The sequence below is a fragment of the Quercus lobata genome, chromosome 7 (genome assembly GCF_001633185.2).
Source record: "Quercus lobata isolate SW786 chromosome 7, ValleyOak3.0 Primary Assembly, whole genome shotgun sequence".
NCBI lineage: Eukaryota > Viridiplantae > Streptophyta > Magnoliopsida > Fagales > Fagaceae > Quercus > Quercus lobata.
The window spans coordinates 28,697,967-28,725,534 of record NC_044910.1 but is presented as its reverse complement, the minus strand read 5'-3'; the positions used below and the strand labels follow the sequence as shown (position 1 = coordinate 28,725,534).

The following is a 27,568-nucleotide window of genomic DNA, read 5'->3' as shown; positions in this document are numbered from 1 at the left end:
TGAGATAGGTTTGTAATTACTTATTGTTTATATGCATTGCTGACTTTTTGTTTTCTTCTTATCATTTTTCCGTTTTCTGTTTTCTCTTTTCCCTCTGTGAGAAGAAACCCATTGAAGGTTAAGGAGAAAGAACTATGGTAAATTGATTTCTTTCATTGTTCCCTTTCATTGTTTACTGTCACGCTACTGTTATTGCTCAATCTCTTCTTCACTAACATTGTTGACTTTTTGTTTCCTTCTTTTCATTTTTCTGTTTTATGCTTTCTCTTTTCTCTCTGCGAAAAGAAACCCAACGAAGGTTAAGGAGAAAGAACAGAGTAGCCTTGCACCACTGGTCTGCTAGCAAAATCACTACGGTAAATTGATTTCTTTCATTGTTCCCTTTTATTGTTTACTGTCACACTACTGTTATTGCTCAATCTATTCTTCACTGTCACACTACTGTCTTTTTGGTTCCTTCCACTAATTTGATAGAAATATTGTTTTTCCATTGTATGTTTTGATTTAGACAACTTTAGTCAATTTTCCAAATTACACCACATTTGCTTTGGCGACATAAAAAAAATGTTAGACATTTTGGTGAGGAATAAAAAACCCATGGAAGAGTTGGGTTTCTGGCTTTAAATTATTCATGACAGAATTTGATTAGTTATGTAGTTCCATATATTTAATACTCCCCAATTTGTTTGTTCTGCCTGTTTGTTGTGTTATTTGATGCATTACAGGAGCTGTCAATTTGTCAATAGGATGTGTATTTCTGTTTTAATTTTTTTTTTTTAATAATAACAAACGTTAATAACTAAGACATTGAAATTTTGTGCACACCATGTGTTTGACAAAATGCCTTACTTACTCTTGCATTAGTTTATAGCCACTTTATGGTTTGTGACTCTTGGTTTTAGTTGCTATTGGTAATTGACTAATTTTTGTTATGTATCAATCATAAGTCATGATGATATGAAAAATGAGTAGAATTTATTTAATTCGGCAACCTACTTATTTTAAGAAAAGTGTTAATGTAATTTAAAAGTTTCACTTATTAGGCCAAGAGCAACAGCTTTTGTATTTAAATTTTTTTTTAGTGTGATTTAAAGGTGGCTTGGTGTTTTTCAATATATTATTGGAAATGAATTGTGAGTCTACAATTGTAAAGTCTCATTACATTAGAGTTTTGCTGATTTGATAGGGCATTTGTGGTGGCATTGGTATTGAACATTGAATTTTGATATTCTTCTTGAGTTTTAATTTCGTGTTCTTTTTGAGTATTTTCAGTTTAGTTGGATTTGAAGTTTCATAGGAAGGATTTTGTCTAGGCTTCAACAAAAAATGATTTCATGATAGTGGGACCAATAATTTTATTTTTGGAAGAACAGTGGGCCCATTTTTATTTAATTTTATTAAATTTTCTTGAATTATTTGAACATTTACCCCAAAAAAAGCTCTTTAATTTTGCCTCTTCCTCATTTAATTTACATAGACAATTGTTTTTCTTGGGCTGAATGAATTGTTTACTCTATTAAGGTTACAACTAAGACATTATATAGCACTTACATCCATTCAAACAAACACGTAAAGCTGTACATTGAGGTCTATACAAATAAGACAAAGACAAACGACCATGTCAATTAACATCAATCACTCACACATGAACCATTTTTCTTTTTTCCTTGCTTTACCCTCTTTTTCTATTTGCTGAGATAGAGTAAATTTGTGGTTTGGTAAGAGTACTTGCAGCACACAAATGATAATTACTATAGTTCACAATCGAATGAGTTTTATTATAGCTCACAAATGAGTGTTTTTTGGAACATGCAACTCCTACTGCTAACGGTTTGAAGCCATGTCATATCTGTAATGCAGTAAAGATAAATAGCAAATGAATGTTCCCAAGTAGATCAAAGATGACTTTTGTTTATCATGTGGAACTAACAAAAATGTGAAAACCATAAATGCAAGGTTCTAAACTGATCATTAACATATTAAAGGGAACATCAATAGTTAAGGCCACCATATGCCAGTCAAGTCTTCACAGTTTTGCTTTTGTTGGAGGATTATTAGCAAGTCCACAAAATCAGGTAAAGGTAAAGGCAAAGGAATAGAAGTGAGCACACCAAATGAACATACATGGATTTGGGTGTACATGGCATATGATTTAAGAAATTGTATATTAATTGCATACATAATGCTACCTTCAGCAAAATTAATCAAATAATGTAGTATGAAGTCCCATAAAATTGTGCCACTTCTTTTCTTAGGTTATTATAAGCAAGATTCCAACCATTGCCATTGCATAATTTTTATTTTATTAATCAGTCAGATGCAAGACCCTAATTGATAGTTTAAATTTTAAAATTAAAACAAAATAACATATTCAGTGACTATTACGAAGCAATAAAGGAAGAAGATACAAAAAACACTTTAAATTTTTTTTTCTCAATTTATTTGAAATATTGATTAAGTAGTTCTTTAAATTTGTGTTTCATACATTTTATAGATAGTTGAGGATATTAAAGATTTAATTCTTCATTTTATTTTAAACTTAAATTTGTGTTTCATACATTTCTATTTCATTAAATTTATACACAATAGCTTTCCCGTGCATCGCACGGGTTAGCGATTAGTTATACACTAAAGAGCACTCGCATAGTCATGTGGGTGGGCGGATTATAGAAAGAATGTGAAAATTTTATACAGTTTTGCCTAAAAATGATTAAAGGTGTTACGTTAATAACATTTTTATAAATATTTTTATAACAAATCCTAGTTTATGGGTTATTTTAGGTTTTTAATTTGAATTTATAACTAAAATTACTTTGATGCCCACTAGAATTTGTTGTGAAAATGTTGTGGATATGGTATTTTTCAAAAATGACAGATATTTCCTCCAAACATGCTTGCAATAATTACTACAAACAGGGACATGTGTCAATAAAATAAAAAGAACAGTTTTGCCTAAAAATTCATTTTAGGCTGTGTTTGGTTCGCGTAAAATCATTTCCGGAAAATATTCTATTTTCCGGAAATGCTATTTTCCGGAAAGGAAAACGTTTTCATGTGTTTGGCTGTCACAAAATTCATTTTACGGAAAATTAATTTTGATGTTTGGTTCATTTAATCATTTTACCAGAAAATGCATCAAATCCGGCGAAACGCTCGTCCGACGAGCGGCGCTCGTCGATCGCGCCACTCGATCGACGATCGCGATCGTGCACCGCGCCGCTCGTCGGCGCGATCGTCCCTCTCTCTATCTGATCTGGGCTCTCTCTTCTCTCTCTCTCTCTCTCTCTCTCTCTCTCTCTCTCTCTCTCTCTCTCTCTTTTTCCGGAAGTGAATTGAAGTGAAAATGAAGGCAGAAATGGATTTCCGTGGTCAAAGGGAAAATTCGTGGTCAACCGGAAATCATTTTCTGGAAAATAATGTTTTCCGTGACAGCCAAACGTATGCATTTTCCGGAAAATCATTTCCGGAATCACTTTGAAGTCGATTCAAACGCAGCCTTAGTTTTTTTTATTCTTTTGTTATGTATCTCGAAAATAAAAGAAGAGAGTGGATGGTGGTTGTTATGTACGAAGAAAGAACAATAAAAAAAAGAAAGAACAATAAAAAAAAGCAAGAAAATTCAATATTTTAATGAAATGTAATGTAAAGTATATTAACAAGTGAGTACATAAAATAGAGAAAAAGTAGGTTCTTATACTAAAATAGACATGAATTTTTTGCGCAAGCTAATACTAATACTCTTAAATATAAGTCCTCAAGTGGACTCAATAGCAATTCTCCATGTATTTCTCTTTAAAAAATACCTGATGTCAATTTATATTATATGTATTTCTTTATACTTGATTGGCACTTAGGCTATATAACCTTCAATTTCCTTCTTTTTTCAATTTTTGCTTGCTCCCCGCTTCAGTCAGCTTCGAATTGGATGCCCTCACCCTCCAAAACCTTCCCCTATTCCACTGTAAAAAGCCCCCTCTAACACCATTCCAAAGCGCTCCACTTTCCTAAAGCTCTAGAGTAAGCAATAAGAAGAGGTCCTTTGGTGCCTCGATTCTCTTGGGCTCGAATCACTAGAAGGGTAAATACCAGTCATCTTGGTCTCGGGTTTACAACTTGAATTTTTTTTTTTTTGAGGTGGTTTACAACTTGAATTGGTTACCTCACTCCTCTAATGTTCAATAGGAGTAGAGAAAGCAACAAAGTAAGGAGCCCTCTCGGGATAAAAAACCAAGTCCTCTTGGTCTTGGGTTTACGGCCTTTAAATTTGTCGCCTCACTCCTCAACAACCTCTAAGAGGAATCTTCCACCCTCCCTTTGTAATGCTAGTGCACGCATGGATGGTTCCATTAGCCTCTCTTTTTTAATTATGTTCTAGCAATTTAGATTCAAGCAATTTTTTTTTTTTTTTAATATTGAATGTTGTTGAATATACATGCTTATGTTTTTGAATGTTTATGTTATGTTCTCTACATGTTCATGTATGCATGCATGCTAGATCGTAGGATGTTTTAATTTTGATGTTAAGCAATAAGCATGCTTCCATACTTTTAATTCAAATAATATCACATGTTTAGCACTACGGTTTACACCTATCACACACATAATTACCATGCTTCAGATTTCAATCCATTCTAATGTGATTATATGTTTAAATTAGAGTTTTTCACCGTATATACACAAATGCTTGTTTTAATCTTAGATAATATGTTCTTGGATGTTATGACATGTTGGATAATTTCCCCCAAACTTAAACTTTTTCAGATAAATGCGCTCAACAATTTGTATTTCATAATATTAATATTCTTGAGATTATTTTCAATAAACAATTAAAGGTCATTAGACTCATATCTTTCATGTTTGTCTTCAAGCTTAAATCCCAAGAATGACTCGTTCTTCTTCACCTAGATGATGATCTTGAGACTCTTTTTGTTTTTGGTCCAAAGCATTTACCCTTCTGCACCCACATGTCATGTGCATATAACATCATTATTGTCAGCTTATAGTTGCACCTTTATAGTGATCTAGCAGACTCATATCATATCCTATCTTTAATATTTTCTGGTAGAAACCTCGAGTACCATTGTCTCGAAGATTTACTTATTCAAGTATTTGAAAATGAGTGGATTGGACTATGCTTTGTTATTATCAATAATTTAAACAAATACCCAAATGATAATGCTAAACATTTATTTCAATATTGGAGATATGGTAGAGAATCCAATACATTAATTTTTTAAATTAATAAATATGATTTCAGGAACTTCATACGAGAGTGGTTACCTTAAGAACTTTGGAGCATTCATTTGACTCACCCAAGTAAAAAAAAATGTTACTCCAATCACATCAGATCATGTCAATTTTTTGTAAAAAATACTCTAATAAATATTTTATTTCTAATATTGCTAAGGGTCGTTAATGGGCCGGGTTGGGCTAGCCCGACCCATTTTTATTTGGCCTAGGGGTATAATGGACTGTGTATAGTGGGCTATTAACTAGTTAACGGGTCGGGTCGGACTGGGCCAAAAGAGAAACCCCAACCCACGACTCTGCCCATGGGCAATGCCCATTTTGTCTTTAACGGGCTAGGCTACTGGGTTAGGCCTAATGGGCTACCCATGAGATTGTGTTAACATATTATTTTATTATTTTTATAAAGAAAAAATCAATTTTTTATAAAGGAATAATCAATCTATTTTTTTTTTTAAGGAAAGACTCAAAGAATTTAATACTTAATTACAATTTTTTTTACAGTCAAATCTATTTAATTTTTTATTTTGTTGATGAAAACTTATTTTAATTTTTTTTTATTAAGGCTTCAAATAGTTTTTTATTTTTATCTTTAATAAAAAAAAATATCAAATGGTTAATTCAAATTTGCTAGACTACTAGAAAAATATATATTTAGTAAACTAAATTTAGCACAACTACTTTAAGTATCTTAGTGGTTGGAGGAGTTCTTTTAAGAAATTCATCTACAATATCTCAAGATCAATCTTTCGTATACCTCCTATATATTTTAAATTCTAAATTATTGAACTAGGCAACAGGTTAGGCTACTACAAAAATATCTAAATGACTTCCCTTTATAGTTTTCATCCTCCCTTCTTCTTCTACTAAAATAATTTAAAAAAAAAAAATAAAAGTCTCAAAGTGTACTAAAAAAGATATTGAATATGGCCCCATATTTGTGAATTGTGATAATTAATATCACAAAATTTTCCCAAAATTAGGTGACAAACTGACAATAAGAGAAGCCAAAAAGAGGCCGAAAAAGCACCATAGATAACTTGATCTTGAGGTAATCAGCAACTATCGTCACCTAAACACCTCCTCCACCACCACTACCACCACCACATCCTCCACCGCCGCCTCCGCCACCACCACATCCTCCGCCGATGCCACCTGCAGTGTCTGCGCCATCTCCACCACCGCTGCCATCTGCAGTGTCTGCGCCATCTCCATCACCGTTGCCATCTGCAGTGTCTGCGCCATTTCCATGGCCACCACCGCTGCCATCACCAAAATTTAGAACTCCTCCTGGACAGATCACACTCAAAAAAATAGCTACTGCGATCATCGAAGACACAGCTATGAGAAAAATCATCAAGCCTTTCTCCATGGCCATATCATTCAAACATTCACTCCACGCGAATAAGTTATCACGTTGGCTTTCCTTTTGTAGTTTAGAATCCTTTCAAACGAAAGTTCAGACGAAGGTGAAGTTTTAAGACTTCGACAGATGTTCCAGATGTCATGAACATCAAAGAAACTGGAGTAATTTTAAGACCACAAGCAGACTATGAGACTATATGACTGCTTGCTGTTTTAAACAAACCACGTGTAGACTTTTAATTACACCTTATCAGCAAAGAACTTGGGAGTCTTGGATATCATACCACGTGGAAGATAACGAACCAAGGTGTGTTAATCTGTTTTGGTAATGGCGTGTGAGTTTGGGTTTATAACTTCTTCCGCATTATCAACTGTTATATGCAGTGACGCATGAGTTTGAGTTTAACGAAAAAATCATGGACTTGTCCCACATCGGTGGAGTGTGTGTGTTTGGGTTTACAACTTGCTTTGCTACCAGCTATTGTATGCAATTTAGATAATGGTACGTGAGTTTAACAAAAAAAAGGTGTTAATCTGTTTGTTTTTGAATGCGTAATAATTACAGTTTTCAAAATTAGTTATTGAGTCAAAATCCAATTTATTTTTTAGACTAACCAAAGTCCAAACAAAACATTAATAATTGACCTCTGGGTTATGGCTTACGGGTTCAAGTTTTGGATTGCCAAAACTTTTTTTTTTCTTTTTTTTGAGAAACTGGATTGCCAAAACTTGAAGCCTCTCTTCTCAAGGATCACCCTTCTTCATTCTTAGAACACTCGCATAAATGATTGTGTAATAGAAAAAATAATATATTTTAGCCAATCAACCATATCAGATCATATAAAGTAGGGTAAAAATACATAGTTGTTACAGTGATCATGTAAATTTACATTGATATTATTCATTTTGTATTTAGTTTTTTATTCTTTTTTTTAGGTATTTCAAACATGAAGGAAGATACTGGATAGTGGTTGTTGTGTGTGAAGAAAAAAAATTTTAAAAATCAAGAAAAATTAAAAATGTAAGGTAAAATAGATAATCTATAGGGGAGTGTTTTAAAAATTGAGTATATAAAGCAGAAAAAGTAGGTTCTTATACTAAAATATATAAGAATTTTTGTACTAGCTGATATAAATGCTTTTAGCTTTAGGGATGACCAAATCTAATAGGTAACAGGTACCTCACCTGTTGAAACTTCCAAGCATTACCAGATACGTCATGGATAAAGGGAATCAAGTCAAGTTTTACCTAGAACCCAAAATTATTAGGTCAGGTTTGGGTATTGCTCGGATCCCATATATTAAGGAATAAAATGTACTCATAATTGAGTACATTTATTCCTTAATATATGCCCTTAGGATACTCCTGAATACGACACTTGAACTTATTAAGGGCAATGAATTTAATTATTACTAGTCGCTAACCCGTGCGATGCACGGAAAAGCTATTAATAACTTAATATGAAAAAAAAAATATATATATATATATATATATATCATGGTATAAATTATATACCAAACCAATAAAATCTATCACTTACAAAGTAATAAAATCTATCACATACAATGAGAAATCATGAGATCATATTTAAAAAATATATAACTGATATAAGTACACTCCAATACAATTAATTACACGAATATAGTTAATTTCATACTCATTCAATCAAATATCTTTCATAAATTACATTAATCGTTCTTGATGTCCAAGATGTATCTAAATCACTACGGGCTCCAAACCCATCAATCTAAGCTAATCATTCAAAACAAACACTCCCAAACGAAACCCTAAATCATATTTAACAACCAAAAACGAAACCCTAAATCATATTTAACATCCCAAATTATAGAACAAAATAAAAACTTATCGGTAATGTTTGCGGAGAGAATCTGGTCAGATGGTAAAGTCTCAAAATCAAAAACTTTTTGCCACTAAAGGAGTGGGTGGCTGGCGCCTGTGGACTATAGTTTAGGGGTTTGAAGGTAGAGAAGGGACAAAGATTGGAGGCAGGGGAACGTGTATGTAGAGAGAGGCATGGAGGAAATTGTGCGTTTGAAGATGGAGATGGGACTGTGTGAAGAAGAAGAGAGGGAGTTTGATGAGTTTGCGTTACTGTGTTTGCGTTTAAGGGGGAGAGAGTTTTTTTTTTCATCGGGTTTTGGTTTTGGGGAGAATGAAATTTTTGGTTTTAGCCTCTTTTTACTCTTTGAGCTTTGTTTTTTAAGGGCTGAAAATTTTGGGTTTTTTTTTTTTTTTTTTTTTTCCTTTTTGATAATGCCGGTTTTTTTTTAGTCTTAAAAAGTTTTTTTTTTTTTTTAATATTTTGCCGATGAAATTTTTGGTTTTAGCCTCTTTTTAGGCTTTGAACTTTGTTTTTTAAGGGCTGATATTTTTGGGTGTTTTTTTTTTCCTCTTTGATAATGCCGGTTTGAAATTTTTGGGTGTTTTTTTTTTTTTTTTTCCTTTTTGATAATGCCGGTTTTTTTTTAGTCTTAAAAAGTTTTTTTTTTTCCTTTTTGATAATGCCGATTTGAAATTTTTGGGTGTTTTTTTTTTTTTTCCTTTTTGATAATGCTGGTTTGAAATTTTTGGGTGTTTTTTTTTTTTTTTCCCTTTTTGATAATGCCGGTTTGAAATTTTGAGTGTTTTTTTTTTTTTTTTTTCCTTTTTGATAACGCCGGTTTGAAATTTTTGGGTGTTTTTTTTCCTTTTTGATAATGCCAGTTTTTTTTTTAGTCTTAAAAATTTTTCTTTTTTTTTTTTTCCTTTTTGATAATGCCGGTTTTTTTTTTTTAGTTTTAAAAAGTTTTTTTTTTTTTAATATTGTGCTGACGTGGAAAATTGTGGGAACTTCAAAGGCTTCGATTTTATATATATATATATAGATTAGAATTGATAACATTATTTGTGTTATATTAGTCGATGCAGTGTACTCTTTTGAATTTAATTAAATAATTTAATGTATTACATCTAAAGTATTGTATTTAATTTTTGTCCAATTATTAAAATTTGTTGATCTCACCATAGTTCTAGCCGAAGAGAAATACTATGTTCCACTTTATGCTTTTATCATTCACAATTGTGTTAAAATTTTTTTTTCTATGTTAAGTTTTTTTTTTATTTTTTTTTTATTTTTTTTTATTAATAAAGAAACAAATAATAAATGCCCCATATTGTGAATGATGGATTATAAAATGAAACACAAGTGGAAGAGAAGATTTTATTTGTTCCGGCCCTGCAAATGATAGGCCAAGCCAGAAATCATTTCCAGGATTTTCATCAGATATGAGCTTTGGAGAATCAGCTCAGTAGAGCCCAGCATGGTATCGTTTCATTGTGTGCTGAACCACTAGAACAAGAATTGTTTGCTGGGAAAATTGAAGCTATGGAAGGAATAATTGCATGCATGTGAAATGCTATCTTCACTCATTGGGCTACCAGGAGGAGATTGGGTGGGTGGGGCAATTGATTCCATCAAAGAACCAAAGAGGTAGAGAATTTCTAATTATTAGGAAACATATTGTAAGTTTTCAAACTACTTCTTGCCGTATATCTCTACCATGTCTTTTCAACTGTGTCCACGATTGCCAACTTCCTTCAAATAAAATCACACATAACCAACAATTACGAAATCAAATTATAAGTTATGAATTTAAATAATCTCATTCAACTAAAACTTACGTTAAATTTAAAATCATGACCTTATGAGTGGTTCCAAATTCCAACAGACTAGACATTGAGAACAATACCCTGCTGCCACATGAGATTGCGGACCAATATTTGACAACGATGGTTGAAGATTGAGGTGCATATCAACGATTAGGCAATGGACAGTGCACGTAAAGGCAAAGGGCAAGTCAAGTTATCAAAAGTCTTCCATTACCCAAATAAAGAAAGAAAATAAAAAAAAGTGATCAAACGTAATGAGAATGCACTGGAAACTTCCTCGCCTCTCCTATTATTGCTCTTAAGATTTCGTTGCAGCTTCCTTCTTCTTTACCTTGAGACACACATGGAAGGATTTACAGATGACGAAGCAACTGATAACGTAATGATTTAATCAATTCTCTTTACAAAAAAAAAAAAAAAATTAAAAAAAAAAAAAAACTCAGTACATTTAGGTTTGTTTAGAATCCGCTTATTTTGCTGAAATTGAAAAGTTTTGCTGAAAGTATCGTAGATAATGGTAAAAGTTAGCTGAAATAGTACAGTGGAACCCATGAATAGTACCAAAAAGTGCAATGAGACTCATGAATAGTAGTAATAATAAGTTGAATAGTAAAATAAGTTAACAAAGGCAATTATAAGCACAGTAGTACCAATTTTTCCTAATTTAGGTAAGAAATCAGTATAGTTGGCCTTCTAATCACCTATAAAACTGGGCAAACTCTTCCACTAGGCCACTAAGGCAATGAACTTGAATACGCCAATAGATACATGATCTGCATACACATCTTCATACACAATAAATGCATTTCTCCACCAAGCTCAAGCCTAATTGGTAAAAGTGTCTTGGAAGCATCTATCATGAGCTCAAAATAGGAAGCATGGCTCTTGAGTTGTCCTCAGCACCATACATTTCCATCACGTATAAGCACAGTAGTACCAATTTTTCCTAATTTAGGTAAGAAATCAGTATAGTTGGCCTTCTAATCACCTATAAAACTGGGCAAACTCTTCCACTAGGCCACTAAGGCAATGAACTTGAATACGCCAATAGATACATGATCTGCATACACATCTTCATACACAATAAATGCATTTCTCCACCAAGCTCAAGCCTAATTGGTAAAAGTGTCTTGGAAGCATCTATCATGAGCTCAAAATAGGAAGCATGGCTCTTGAGTTGTCCTCAGCACCATACATTTCCATCACGTATTGCTGTGTCAAGCACGCCAACACAGTGCAGAAATAGTCACCAATATATGCTCTCACCAATCATAAAAGTTGGAATATGCCAAATTGTGACGATGCAGCTGAAGATACCACTGTCATACCATAAAAATGAATCTCTCTTTCGTCCTATTCAACTTCAATTCCATTACTCTCCCATTCAATCTCAGAAGCACTACCTAAACTACCATCCTCTTACTCCATTAAACTCTCCAAAATCTTAAAACTCCCTCTACCCTTCGTCTCATTAAATTTCACCAAAAACTCATCATTCCCAAGACCTTTCTTCTTCATTGTAACACCAAAACAACCTTGTAAATTTTCACAAAATTGTAAAAAATGCAATGAAAAGGCATGAAGTAAACTTTGACATCACAACCACCAGAAATGTTGTATTTGCTAAAAATTAAGGGATGAGGGATCACACCCATCACAAATTGGCAACAAAAATCATTCCCTTGCTTCAAGTTCAAAATTTTTGTAAAAGCCATAAAATGTTAAATACTATCCCAAGTTTCACTATTGCAACTGAAAACTTCATGACTACCTGTTTTATATGCTAACAATTAATCATTAAATAGGAAGACAAATACTTGATAGATCTCATTTACCTAATTTGCCCAAGTGCTTCAACATCTTCCAAATAACCTTTTTTTGTTTTAATTTTCTATTATTATTATATGGTAGCATCTTCTAAATTACCTAGGAATGGGTGTGGTGATTATTTTTAAAAAAAAACTTTGAGATTTTGGAAACTTGACAGAGCCAAGTCTTTTAGCAACTCATAGCCTAATCCATTAGCCCCTACTACTAACACTTTTGCATATTTTGCAAGATCCTCACTCAAGTCTCAACTACCACCAATTAAAACAAAAACCTTAAAAGTTTTAACATATCTGAGTAAGGATTAAACCCAAGAAGATTGAAGCTGAAAATTGATAAGAAAGAGTAGTACCATGTAGGGGTACCTTGTCTGCCGATTAAGTCCATGAAATACAAGAAAAAGAACTGCACCCATAAAGTTGAACGAAAAATAAAGACCCAGATATTATAAACTAAAGAAAATAGAAATTACTTTAAGAAAGTGAGTGAATTTGAAGGAAAATTTAAAAGCAACATTGCCATCACATAACCAAGTATATGCTTTGAAGAGCATCCCAAAAAATAAAAACCTATACCTAAAGGGCCAGAGACAACCTTCAAGGCCTTCTACTTTGATCTATCATCATGTGATCTTAAAATTTACAGAGGCTATTTGGGACTTAAAGATTCCATTTGTGGCAATGTGAGATGATAGCCTACCCTAATAAATAAAAATAGAATTGGTAAAGCAAATAATACCTTCATAGATTTCATCCCATCCAATGTAGTAATGATGTCCATTTTTCTTTTCAAATCCAAGGGTTTTGTTGTCTAAAGATTTCATTGCATCTTCCATCTCTCCAACTTCTCTTTTATGGTTATTGTCTTTGCTGCCTAATGAATTAAAAGAATAATCAAAATATTTAGTTAAAAACCATAAAAACCATGTTATATGTACAAAAGATTGCAAGACTTTTATTTTTATTTATTTTATTTTACCTCATCCTCTTCACATAGGTTCAAAAAATCTGGTAGCACCAGACTCAACAATATAGTTGAAATTTTGTGGATTAGTCTTGATGGTAAGCTCAGCAAAGCATCTGTACATTTGAAGTAGAATCAGAACCTTCGAACACCTAAATAATTGTCACCAATAACATCTACTTATGGGGAGCATCATGTGTGCTTGACCCCTCAAAAGCCTCTGGATTGAAGACAGGCGAGTAGTATTTGTTTAGCACCTTCCTCTCTCCCATTCTTCAATTGTTAAAACCAAGCAAATTTTTAAAATTCAACACCTAATTTTAATGTGTAAGCCACAAATAAACACTAAATCATAAGAAACAATTTGTCAGCAATCTCCATCATTTAATCAAACAAAACACATCCACTCAGCTTATTTTTACCAGTCAGTATCTGATACCAAATACCTTCTTTTTTTTTTTTTTACAGAGAAAAGAGTTCAATAGTGATACAAATTGTGATTTCTTAGAATGAGCCAACAATTCTGAATAGTCGCATGATAACAAAGTCAATGTTTGGTACATGTTTAGTCATATAAATATACAAACGAATAAAAGAATTGAAAGTCAAAGATTTCAAGTTTTGCATATCTCCTCTTAGATTCATTGTGACTGTTTTGTTTCTCATTAAAATTATAAAGCATGCAAATTGAAGTGGCTTTTCATTCTTCTTCTCATAGTCATGCTCCAGTTCCTACCAACACATAGACACCTAATAATTAAATAAAACATATATAAAAAAATATGCCAGAGTTCCAAAGATTGGTCATTTGGTTGCATTCAGATAAAAAATAGTAATAACGAAAAAGAGAAGAACAAACAATCTATGCAAGAGTATAAAACTAAAAGAGAAGAAATTTTTTTTTCCAATACCAGAACAATCTCATATACATAATGTTGGATATTTTCATAAATAAAAAAAAATCATATTTATTTTAATACTCATTTATGTGAATTGAGGAAATCAATTACCCTTTAATGTCAGATACATTGATTGCTGAATTTTGAAATTCAAATATAATTCAAAATTTGAATAGCTATTGTCAATGGTTTTAATTAGGAAATTTTTGAACATTAATGTGATATTAATACCATAATTGCTAGCATATTTGGTTTTATCACAAATGTATACTTTCCATTCTAAACGTTTTGTATACAAGCATTCTTATTTGAATATGACATAATAACGTCATAAATGGAAGATTTTTCAGCACTTAAATGTATAGCTATTGTTGAATTATTTTATGTTATAATAAGTTACCATATATACACAAGTGTAGGGGTGTCAATGTTCGACCCAACCTGCGAACACGACACGAACTCAACATGGGTTTTTTCGGGTTAGGGTTGGGTTTTAATGGGTTTGGGTCATAAACGAGTTGACCCGAAAGCGACACGATAAGAAACGTGTCATAAGCGGGTCAACCCGCGTAACTCGTAATAGACACGCTAATTTATTTGTGTCAACTCGAAATGACCCACTTAACACAACCCATTTAACTCGTATAATAAATAAATATTTATTTTATTTTAGATTTTTCAAATACCTTTTATATCTAACATATATTTTAAATTTAAAAAGAAAAGTGAGTAATTACAAAAACTTACAAGGGATATAATTGGAAATTGAAACTTTACAAACCCTAGATCTCTAAGCCCTACAAACCCTAAATCTCTAAACCTTCTTATAAATATCTTCTTTTTTTTAAGTTTTTTTAAAATTTTTAAATTTCAACCGTACTACTCACTCTACTATCTTATAGTTTCACGCCCAATTCTCAAACTCAAAGTCTTAAACCAGTTATTACTCTCTCTCTCTCTCTCTAATGTGTTTATTTTTTCTGCATAATGCTTTTGTTCTATAAACTTTGAACCCATGTGTCATTATTAATATATGAGATATATTAATTGTTGAATAAGGCCACGGTTGTTGCTTTTGTTTTGTGCTGTGTGTTTTTTTTTTTGGTGTTTGTATTAGTGTTGGACACTGAAGTGTATACATTGCTTTTGGGATGTAAAAAAAATTATTTCTAGATGGATGTTATATTTAATATTATGTAGGTTGAAATGGGTTGTGTTACATTTGTGTCAACCCAACACGACTCGTTTATTAAGCGTGTCAAATGGGTTGGGTCAGGTCAACCTGCCTTATTATTAGGTTGGGTTAGGATTGAAGGATCATGACACAATTATTAAATGGGTCAGGTTAGGGTTGAGCCATTTAGTCGAATACCCTTACCTCGACACGACACGAACCCGACATGCTAACCCGAATTGACACCCCTTCGCAAGTGTTTACTATTTGGTTTAATGGAAAGTCAAAACAGATGGCAATATTTATGTCATTGTCTTAAACGGATTGACATTCAAAATTTCAGCCACCTTATGGGCCATAAATTTCATAGCATTATGACACCTTCCTTTTTATTCCCATCGTATAGAATTGGCAAAGACAATTCTTGATGTGCTCTTTATATTATATTATATTATATTATATATATATATATATATATATATATATATATATAAAGAAACATATTGATTATATATTAATTTCAATAACTTTATGACCATTTAATTGATATCAAATCTTTTTGATTTTTTGGCTAAGGACAAGTTACATGTCCAGTTCTATATATATGGAAAGAAATAAAAGTTTTAAAAACATATTATTTTTTTGAATTTCAAAGTTACATACTTTCAAAAACAATTCTTACTTGTTTGAAACACTTACCATCTATTGCTTCAAACTAGTTATGATTGGCAAGGAGCAATTAAAAATATATAAATAAATTGATGACAAAAGAATCGTACGCTGGTGATAATGCAAAGGCTTGATTGGAGCGGCTGCAGGAGCACAACGAGGGAAGGACTTGGATTTCAGAGCAAACAAAAGGTGCCAATAAGAGACGAGGAGAGATAGCGTCCAAAACACCGCCATTCTCCAGAATTCAAGGGAGCAAATGAACTACATTGCCTTCCCCAATTCCTTCATCATCCCTACTATTCCCATCACATATATAAAATACGAATATCCTCCAAAAATCAATCTCAAAACTGCACAGCAATACTCATTTATTGACCGACTTATAACACCTCGCCAGCTTTGGAGTCTCCCTGCCGCGAATCACAATTCACAGCCAATGCAGCAGTGGCACAATACAACAATTTCTACAACCCCAAAAACCAAATACTCAATAACAACAATAATAAACGTAAAATGTTCTACACTGCCATACTATACTCATTACTCATATATAGATTGATTGCGGGTTTCATCTTAGCTATTGTGCCCAAGACACCATATCTCCTCCTCTCTTTCTCTCTTGTAGGGTGAAACTCAAGAGTTTGTTGGATAGTCCAACACTGTGTAGTAGCAGTACACAAAACCACATGGATGAGAACTCCCACCGGTCAATATATGATCGGAGCGAGTTGCAATGGGTTACCAACCCAAGTATCCATTTGGGTTAGCTGTAATTTTGAAAACACAGTATTGAAATCACAATTAAGCGTTTTGGTAAAATCTGAAAATAAAATCATGCTTCTGTCGATAAAATTGTTGTTGTTTCAAGTACAAATTACCAAAGGGATAGACAGAGTAATCTCAATCTCTCTGACGAGGAAGTAAGAACTTGCTTAACCCATCAATCATGGGTCAACCAAAACTCTTTAGAACAAAATCATAGATCGAGCCATTTTCCAGGAAAAGCGAAGAGGATACAACAACTTACAAGGTAGATGGTTGGTTACCTAAGACGGCGGTAAATGTAGGCGTGGTGGATTAGTAGCGGTGAGGACAACGGTGATTCGTTTGATGCTTTTGTGTGGGCCGAGCTCATGGCCACGGGCTTATACAATTATAGCGGGCTTTTTGAGCTCGGTCTATTTTTTGAGAATAGTATTTTGATACGCTGATGGTTGAGCAAAAAGTGTCCTCAAGACCGAATTATATGGGCGGGCGATTATAGAAGAATGTTAAAAATTTATATAGTTTTGCTTAAAAATGATGAGAGATTACATTCACAATATTATAAGTTTTTAATTTGAATTTATAACTGAAATTACTTTGTTACCCACTAGTAACAACCTGTCACATATGATTTATTTTAAAAATGTTGTGGATGTAGCATTTTTAAAAAATGACCTACATCAACAATTTTGTCTAAAAATTCATTTTACATTTAGTTTTTTATTCTTTCTTTATGTGTCTCAAAAATGAAAGAAGAGGATGGATGGTGATTGTTATATGTGAAGAAAGATGAACAATTAAAAAAAAATCGATATTTAAATGAAATGTAATGTAAAATAAATTATCTAATATAAAGTATTTTAAAAAGTGAGTATGTAAAATAGAAAAATGTAGGTTCTTATGCTAAAATAGACATGAATTGTTTGCACAAGCTAAGATGAATGCTCTTATATATAAGTCCTCAAGTGGACTCAATAGCAATTCTCCTTATATTTCTCTTTTAAAAAATACCTGATGTCAATTTATATGTATTTCTTTATACTTTTTTTTATAGAGGAAACGATAATAGATTTTATTAATTAAGAAACATGATATACAATGGGGAAGAGAAAGAAGGACATATGACCCCCTTTTTCTCTTTTGCAACACTAGCATACCCTAGAGTAGCACAATTACATCGTAAACAAAGAAAGAAAAGAAAAAAAGAAACAGAGAAAAAAAAAATTCAAAATCCAAACTACTGTAAGAAAAACGAATCTTCTCTTGGATGCCCAGGAAACTTGAAAAACTGCCAAACGACATCTTCCTGACATACATGGACATCAAAATGAAGAATTTTGTTGTTGTTGTTGTTGTTGTTATTTTTTTTTTTTTTGTTTTTGTTTTTTTTTTTGTTTTTGTTTTTTGTTTTTTTAATTTTATGAATGTCTTCATGCCCGGCATAGTTGCCCTGCAACCTCCATCGATCCCATAGTTGACACAACACCTTGCTCATTCTCCACAATTTTATGTTTCTTTTTTCTCATAACACCCGTAGCCTCCTTAATCAAATTTTCTGCTTGCTTCCTTTTCTGCCCAGGTTCCACATCAACAATTGAAGAATTAATAAGAATCTGAGGTCTTGTGATAAGCCTCTTCCAATTCTTCATTGTTTTTGGGCTTCCAATTGTAGACTCCTCCATGGACTCAACTTTTTTTGGGCTATGCAAAGATTGACTCACACCTTTATCTTGATTATCACTTATTTTGGGCCGGCCCTTACCAGTATTCTTGTTTCCTTGCACGTTACCACAACCAACCTTAAAACCTATCTCTGATCCCTCAAAACCCAGTGGAGATATTTACTCACCTTGTTTCCCCATTAAGTCACGATTGAGGATAACAATATCCTCATCCATGACTACCACCTCAATCAAATTAGAGGAAATCACGCTATTATCTGGCACACAGTTAGCTGGAGTCACTTTTGAATTTGAAAAAACCGAATCATTTTGATGGTGCCAATGTGGTTCATTCCCTTGATTCTCGACCTCCACATTTATGGATTTTGATGGTTCAATAACTAGTCCCACCATGATTACAGAGTCACGCAGTAACACACTTGGAGAGGATATTATTGAACCTTTATGAAATAAATGTTGTTGCACAATTGTTGAGCTTTAAAGGAGGACCTATAACCACGTTTAAAAAACGCGGCTATAGGTTAAGTCTATAGCCACGTTTATAAGTGTGGCTATAGGTCCAGCCAAATATATATATATATATATATATATATTTATATATATTCTTTTTAAAGGAGAACCTGTAGCCATGTTTAAAAAGTGCGACTATAGCTAATCTATAGTCGCATTTTAAAAACCCAGCTATAGGATAAGTGTGGCTATAGGTCCAGCCAAATTTTTTTTTTTGGAGGAGGACCTATAGCCACGTTTAAAAAACGCGGCTATAGGTTAAGTCTATAGGTCCAGCCAAATATATATATATATATATATATATATATTTAAAGGAGGACCTGTAGTCGCATTTAAAAAACGCAACTATAGGTTAAGTCTATAGCCACGTTTATAAAAAATGCGGCTATAGGTTAAGTCTATAGCCACGTTCATAAAAGTGGCTATAGATCCAGCCAAATATATATATATTTTTTTAATTTTTTAAAGAAGGACCTATAGTCGCGTTTAAAAAACGCAACTATAGGCTAAGTTTATAAAATATTTATGTATAAAATCATATTATATATAATAAAAGTTGGGCTTAGGTGTCATGGTTGCACCAAGTGGCGTCATCAAATTGCAGAAATTTTCTTAGATTTTTATATTTTAAGAAAAAATATATATAAGTTTTCTTCAACTATAATTTCTAAGTGAATAAAAATCTTAATTTGATTAAAGTTGAATTACACTTGCTGTACTTCTAAGTGGATAAAAATACAACAACGTAATTTTTAATTTGTTCTTTTCTTTAGTTTATTTTGTCTAAGGTTGCAACGTAATGTTTAGAATTTTTATGCTAAGAAACCCATACAGATATATGATCCATGCTAGTTGGTTGACTTTGCTAAAAATGATGGTTCAACAATGTAGTGTTAGTTTTTGGCAATATGGTATCAAATTGCCTGATCACATGGATTTTTGGACTACTTGATGTTCTTTGCAGTCAACTCATATTTTAATTAGTCATTGTCAATACGTCATGCATCCTAGTAAGTGATTGATAAGCTTTTAAAAAATCATGGTGTTTGAGCTCCCTAAGCATCCATAACATCTTTGCTCATGCTTTCACTTTATTACTTACTCTCCAGTACAAGTAATAGTGATTTGGGTTGACAAGGATATTCATCTGCTACACTTGGCTTAATTACTGATATGCATACCTGCAGCTACAGTAGGGAAGACATATGAATGGACTACATTATGTGCCTTTGACACAAAGTAGTCTATAAGAAGTTGTGGTTCATTGATGCTGTAGTTAGACTATGTGATACATAGTCTTAAAAAGAAAATATCTTCTTTGAATATGCTAATCTAATGGCAATTAGTAGTATTAGGGATTCTTCATTGCCATCTGGCCAGGAAAATAAAAAATAAAAAAGAACTATAACTGCGTTTTTAAAAATGCAAATATAGCCAAATTCCCCAAAAATAAAAAAGGGTTATAGCCACATTTTTAAGATGTGGCTGAAGCTGACCCCTATAGCCGCGTTTATAAAGTATGTCCTATAGCCGCATTTATAAATACGTGGCCATTGGTCCTGGCCTATAGCTGTGTTTGTAGACCCCTCAAGTCTATAGTTATGGGTTTTAGGCCACGACTAAAAATGCGGCTAAAAAAAACACGGCTATAGTCCGAATTGTCCTATAGCCACTTTTTAGGAGCTATAGCCGCGTTTTTAAAACGCGGTTATAGGACTTTTTTTTGTAGTGAATATTGGAGATATGGTAGAGAATCCAATACATTAATTTTTTAAATTAATAAATATGATTTCAAGAACTTCATACCATAGTGGTTACCTTTAGAACTTTGGAGTATCCATTTGACTCACCCAAGTAAAAGAAATGTTACTCTAATCACATCAGACCATGTCAATGTTTTGTAAAAAATATTGTTATAAATATTTTATTTCTAACATCGCTCTTTTATAAAACCATAAAATAGTTTAAAAAAAAAAAATAGAAATCAATACAATATGATATTGACAACAATATTTTCTAAGGAAAAAAAATAAGAATAATGACTATAACTTTTATATCAATAAGTACCTTGTAGAATTTGGGCCACAGTTTGCAAAGGATATGCTCATCTAGGACTTTGTGCTTGAGTCTGACTCTCAAATTTTAGTTAATGCTCTGAAGGAAATGTCACCTCTCCCCACGGCTGTTGCTGCTCTGGTGTATCGATCACTATCTGCATCACATGAGTTTAGGAAGGTTGTTTTCTCACATGTAGGGAGGCAGGGCAATAGGCCCTCTCACTTATTAACTAAACAAGCTCTTTGTATTGTTGATTTCTCTGTTTGGATTAAAGAGACTCCTTGTTTTCTTGAACAATCTCCTCCATGATTTTAATGTTGGTTTAAGGTCTTAATAAAGTTTGGAAGTTTCTCATCAAAAAACATAAGTACCCCATAGCCAGGAACTCAAAAAAAAAAAAAAAAAAAAAAAAAAAAAAAAAAATACAAAATTACAAATGGTACAGCTTTTTTTTTTAAACAAAATAAAATAAAATAATTGTACAAGTAATTCAACAACAATAACTTATTGTCAGTAAATATCTAAACAACTTTCCTTTATGGTTTTCATCCTCCCTTCTTCTTCTACAAAAATAATTTTAAAAAAATAAAAAAATAAAAGTCTCAAAGTGTACTAAAAAAGATATTGAATATGGCCCCATATTTGTGAATTGTGATAATTAATAGCACAAAATATTCCCAAAATTAGGTGACAAACTAACAATAAGACGAGCCAAAAAGAGGGAGAAAATCACTGCACACCCTTGGTGCGGTAGTCACTCCACAAGTATAAGTGCTTGTGGGGTGTAGGGGTAAGGCCCGGAGTTCAAGTCTCTAGGAGAGAGCTTCACACACATATACACTTAGATTAGGTTAGAGTAGAAATTCTATCTTGTAAAAAAAAAAAAAAAAAAACACCATGGATAACTTGATCTTGAGGTAATCAGCAACTACCGTCACCTAATCGCCTCCTCCGCCACCGCCTCCACCATCACCACATCCTCCACCGTTGCCACCTGCAGTGTCTGCGCCATCTCCACCACCGCTGCCATCACCATCAATGCATGCTAATTCCAAATCCAAATTTTAGAACTCCTGGATAGATCACACCCAAAAAAAAGCTATTGCGAACATCGAAGACAAGACTATGAGAAAAAACTTCAAGCTTTCCTCCATATCATTCAAACATTCACTCCACGTGAATAAGTTATCACGTTGGCTTTCCTTTTGTAGTTTAGAATCCTTTCAAACGAAAGTTCAGACGAAGTTGAAGTTTGGACTGATGTTCCAGATGACACGAACATCAAAGAAACGGGAGTAATTCTAAGACCACAAGCAGACTATGAGACTATGACTACTTGCTATTTGTAACAAACTGCGTGTGGACTGTTTAATTACACCTTATCAGCAAAGGACTTGGAGTCTTGGATGTCAATATGTCATACGGAAGATAAGGAACTAAGGTGTCACTGTTAATCTGTTTTTTTTTTTTTTTAAAAGAGTTTCAACCTATGGTGTCCGCTTCTGATGATAGCTCTTTATCATCAGACTAAGACACCAATCAGTTTTTGGTGTAAGCGGGGATTGAACCCCAGATTTCTTAAATAACCATCAAAGACTTTAACAGTTGAGCTAACTGGAACCCACAATCTGTTTTTTTTTGAATGCTTAATAATTACATTTTTCATAAGGGCTCATATTTAGTCATTGAGTCAAAATCCAATTTATTTTTTAGACTAGCCAAAGTCCAAACAGACATTAATAATTGACATGTGTGTTATGGCTTATGGGTTCAAGATTGCCAAAACTTGGAGCCTCTCTTCTCAAGTGATTATATAATAGAAAAAGTATACAGTATATTTTAGCCAATCAACCATATCAGATCATGTAAAGTAATGTAAAAAGACATAGTTGTTATAATGATCATGTAAATTTACACCGGCATTATTCATTTTGTATTTATTTTTTTATTATTTCTTTAGGTATTTCAAACATGAAGGAAGATAGTGAATAGTGGTTGTTATGTGTGAAGAAAGAGAAATAAAATTTTAAAAATCTATCAAGAAAAATTGATATTTTAATAAAATGTAGTGTAAAATAGATAATCTATGGGAGGAGTGTTTTGAAAATTGAGTATATAAAATAGAAAAAGTAGGTTCTTATACTAAAATAGATAAAAAAAATTTGTACTAGCTAATGTAAATGTTTTTATCTTTAGGAATGACCAAATCCAATAGGTAACGGGTACCTCACCTGCTGAAACTTCCAGGCATTACCAGATACCTCATGGATAAAGGGAATCAGGTCAAGTTTTACCTAGAACCCAAAATTATTGGATCAGGTTTGGGTATTGCTCGGATCCCATATGTATTATATTAAATAAATAAAAAAATAAAAAAACAAAAAAAAAAAACCTAAGGTTGTGTTAACGGCACCATAAGGTGCCCATTGTTGGTGCAAACACAATAATAATGGAAATAACACAAAGAGAAACTGAATAGTACTTCTGAATATTATTAATTTAAATAGAGAAATTACACAACACTATTTGGACTGAGGCGCGACACTCACTCTTTTTAAGGAGATTCAAGCCCTTGGTTGGCTAAACTTTGTAACCTGTGTAAACCGTCTCTGACTTATCTCCCCCAGGATACAACGGCCCAACAAGTTTCGTATGGCTAAAACAAGCTCTGCACAAAGTGTTCAAGCCCAAAACTCCACCAGAAAGAACACCCTTCCTTGCCAAGAACCTCTCTATTTTTTTAGTGTATAATTTTTTTTTTTCCAGTAACTTGGATTAGGTTTGAATGAGTCTATTTATAAGCTCAATGGGCCTCACGAAATTACTACCCAAATTAATCTGATTAATCAGGTCCATTATTATGATGTAGTGGGTGTTACAAGATTAATTGTTGGATATTAATCTAATGGGCTAGAGTTACACAATTAATGGAGATAAGGAGTATCTAAAGAATGAAAAGGCTCAAATGGATAGTCCATTAAGTGGGTTAATGGCTCTTCATTTTCCATAATAAAAATGGAGTATTAATTTGGGCCATTTCCTCACTAACGAATATGGTAATTACTCTGAATGGGCTATCAAGTAGGAGGATCCAAGAGGCTAATTCATTTCCATTTGTGATACCTCCACCCTTCACCTCCCCCTTGCACACGTATCTAGCTCAATATTTGAGACAATTCATATTAGTCCATTAATCACCACAATTAAAAAGAATAAAATAGCCTCTCTCATTTTCAATGTGGGATTAAACATTTTCACTAACTCCTCATCTTCCATATTCACTCTCATATCTTTACATTTATGTTGTAACATTTATTCATTTTAATTATTTAATATTAAAATGCTCCAACAATCCCCCACTCATTTTAATATTAAATTTTTTAGTTAAATAGAGATTACCAGGCAAAGACGGGTCACTATGTATCATTAAGGTGTGCTCTGCATTGAACCTTCACTTAGTAAAACAAAGATCTCAACTCTAGAGTCGTAGTGGTCTCCGACTTGAACTAGGACTACTTTAGGGAAATTAAGCGTCATTGCTTACACATAACAACCTAGGTGTTGACAAGAGCTTTTATAGCTAGCACTTTACGGCCGTGTGCTAATCCCAGTTTCATGAGTGTATTTGAGATTAAGTCCAAATCTCATAGGGAGCGGCCCCACCCCCACACTCACATAGGTGAAATTTTGTCACGGGTGCTCCTGTAATTCTGACACTCCACTCATACGAGCTACAAATTTCATTAAGAGTTTTTTACTCAACCTCTCCACATTACAGGATAAATGCACTTACATCATAGGGATGAACAATTCAAAAAATTATTTACAAAATAAATAATTAAAAAATAATGCATTTCTTACAACCATCGTATGATTCATTTTTCCCATTGAACCCAATTCTTAGGATCTCTGGTCATTGGGTTAGGTATCCTTATACATGGCTCATGATTCTACGGACTTTAGTCCCGTCCCCCTCGATGTATTCCAGACCCTATCTTTTGCCAAGGCCTTGGTAAATGGATTTGCAAGATTATCATTAGATTTAATGTAATCCATAATTATGATGCCACTACTCAAATAAGATCGCACGGTATTGTACTTTCTTCTTATAGGTCTAGATTTACCATTGTAGTAACGGTTTCTAACTCTACCAATTGCGGCAGTGCTATCACAATGAATTAATATAGGTGGAATTGGCTTTTCCCAAAGTGGAATTTCATATAACAAATCTCTAAGCCAATTTGCCTCTTCACTAGCTGAAGCTAATGCTATTAATTCAGCTTGCATTGTTGAGTTAGCAATTATTGTTTGCTTTTTAGATTTCCAACAAATACCACCACTACCTAAAGTAAAAATATAACCAGTGGTAGAGAGAGAATCACCTGACAAAGTATTACAATCGGCATCACTAAAAGCTTCAATCACAACAGGGTACTTTTTATAAAATAAGCCATAGTTTTTGGTACCAATTAAATATCTCACGACTCGCTCAATAGCTAGCCAATGATCTTTACTAGGCTTGCTAATAAATCTACTAAGCACTCCTACTGCATATGCAATGTCAGGTCTAGTACAATCAATAGCATAACGTAAACTACCAATATAATCCTTTTGATTAAAAATCTCATCATTATTGTTCATAGGAAATAAATGAATACTAGAATTAAAAGGAGTAGCTACACTTTTGTGATCATGAAAATTATATTTTCTCAACATAATGTGATTGGTCAAGAAATATCCCATCACATGTATTTTGTAATTTTCATGCCCAAAATAAAATTAGCCTCACCAAGATCTTTCATATCAAAATGGCTTTTAAGAATATTTTTCGTCTCATTTATAACATGCATATTTGAACCAAAAATCAACATATCATCCATATAGAGGCTGATAATAACATGTAAATTATTCCATGATTTAGAATAAATACATTTATCACATTCATTTGATTTATAACCATTCTCAATCATGCAGGAATCAAACTTTTCATGCCATTGTTTAGGTGCTTGTTTTAAGCCATATAGGGATTTAGTTAGCTTACATACCTTGCTTTCTTGTCCAGGCTCTACAAAACCCTCGGGTTGATCCATATAAATCTCTTCCTCTAGGTCCCCATTTAGAAAAGCAGTTTTTACATCCATTTGATGAATTTTCAAATCAAAAATTGCAGCAATAGCAATTAACAATCTAATAGATGTAATTCTTGTTACTGGAGAAAATGTATCAAAGAAATCAAGATCAGCTTTTTGTTTAAAGCCTTTTGCAACAAGTCTAGCTTTAAACTTATCTATTGATCCATCCGGTTTCATTTCAAAATTTTCTTGATTTTGTAAATGTGAAGTAGAAGAACTAGGTTGTGACAAAATATTTTCTTGACCTCCACTATTGTTCAATTTAAAAGGAAATTTTTCTCTATGAAAAATTGCATCACCAGATTCAAAAATTATTTTGTTTTCAAGATCAAAAAATCTATAGGCTGCACTATTAATCACATAAGCAAGAAAAGCACAGGTAGTAGCTCTTATAACTAATTTAGGTATTTTAGGATCAGTAAGCCTTACACAAGCAAGACAACCCCATACTCTCAAATATCCCAAATTTGACTTATGTCCTTTCCATATCTCAAAAGGTGTGGTACGTGACTTTTTATGTGGCACCCTATTCAAAACATGACATGCAGTTAAAATAGTTTCACCCCAAAAATGTAAAGGTGCACCAGATTCAATTAACATGGCATTTGTTAACTCAATTAAAGTTCTATTTTTTCTTTCAGCCACACCATTAGAAGCAGTTGAATATGGTGCAGTAGTTTCATGGATAATTCCCAAAGACTGAACAAATGAGTTAAATGCACTTGATTCATACTCACGGCCTCTATCACTTCTTATTCTTTTTATTTTTCTACCTAATTGATTTTCAACTTCTTTTAAAAAATCTTGAACTTTTTCAAAAGCATCACTTTTATTTTTAAACAAATAAATAGTTGTATATTTTGAGAAATCATCAATAAAAGTGATAATATATTTATTTCCCCCACGAGTTAAAATTCCCTCAAATTTACATAAATCGGAGTGAATTAACTCAAGCAATTCGGTATTTCTTACAACACTTTTATGAGGCCTTTTTGTAATCTTAGCTTGACTACAAGTTTCACATTTTTCAAAATCTTTTGATAGTCTTGGAATTAATCCTAAACTACTCATGATTCCCACATATCTACTATTTATATGACACAAACGAGCATGCCAAAAATTAATAGAAGAAAGCATATAAACTGAACTGGTAGATGCTTTATTATTCTCAACATTCAATTTAAACATTCCATCACAAGCATAACTCTTGCCCACAAATAATCCATTTTTAGTGATTATATAATTATCAGATTCCATAGTTTACTTGAAGCTAGCCTTGTTAAGCAAAAAACTTGACATCAAATTCTTCCTCATGGATGAAGTGTAAAGAACATCTTTCAATGTTAGCACACGTCCAGAAGTAAATTTGAATTCAACTTCACCACTCCTAAGAACCTTGGTTTTGCTAGAGTTACCAAGCATAACAGTTTTTTCTTCTTTAAAAGGAGTGTACAATTTGAATCAATTTTTGTCATAGCAAACGTGCCTATTAGCACTAGAATCTGCCCATCACCCTTCAACATATTGCACCATATTGATGTTTGTAATCATAGCCATTAAAGGCTCTTCGGTTACGTTAGCCTGCAGGACAAATTCACGTTTCCA

General features: G+C 32.8%; 1 protein-coding gene across 1 annotated transcript; it reads right to left on the bottom strand.

Moving 5' to 3' along the window:
* Positions 1 to 6,319: 6,319 nt before the first annotated feature.
* On the bottom strand, positions 6,320 to 18,656 carry LOC115951848 (glycine-rich cell wall structural protein-like). Its single transcript, XM_031068980.1, has 3 exons — positions 18,431 to 18,656; positions 12,847 to 12,981; positions 6,320 to 6,537 (listed from the first exon to the last, which is right to left on the bottom strand). Exons 1-3 carry the CDS (start codon positions 18,654 to 18,656, stop codon positions 6,320 to 6,322), a joined length of 579 nt encoding a protein of 192 aa, XP_030924840.1.
* Between the last annotated feature and the right edge of the window lie 8,912 nt (positions 18,657 to 27,568).

Coding starts and splice junctions, on each gene's coding strand:
- LOC115951848 (XM_031068980.1), bottom strand. CDS start 18,656: ATGGTGGGACTAGTTATTGAACCATCAAAATCCATAAATGTGGAGGTC. Junction 12,982..18,430: donor TGACTTAATGGGGAAACAAG/GTGAGTAAATAT, acceptor TTAATTCATTAG/GCAGCAAAGACAATAACCAT. Junction 6,538..12,846: donor ATGGGATGAAATCTATGAAG/GTATTATTTGCT, acceptor TGATCTGTCCAG/GAGGAGTTCTAAATTTTGGT.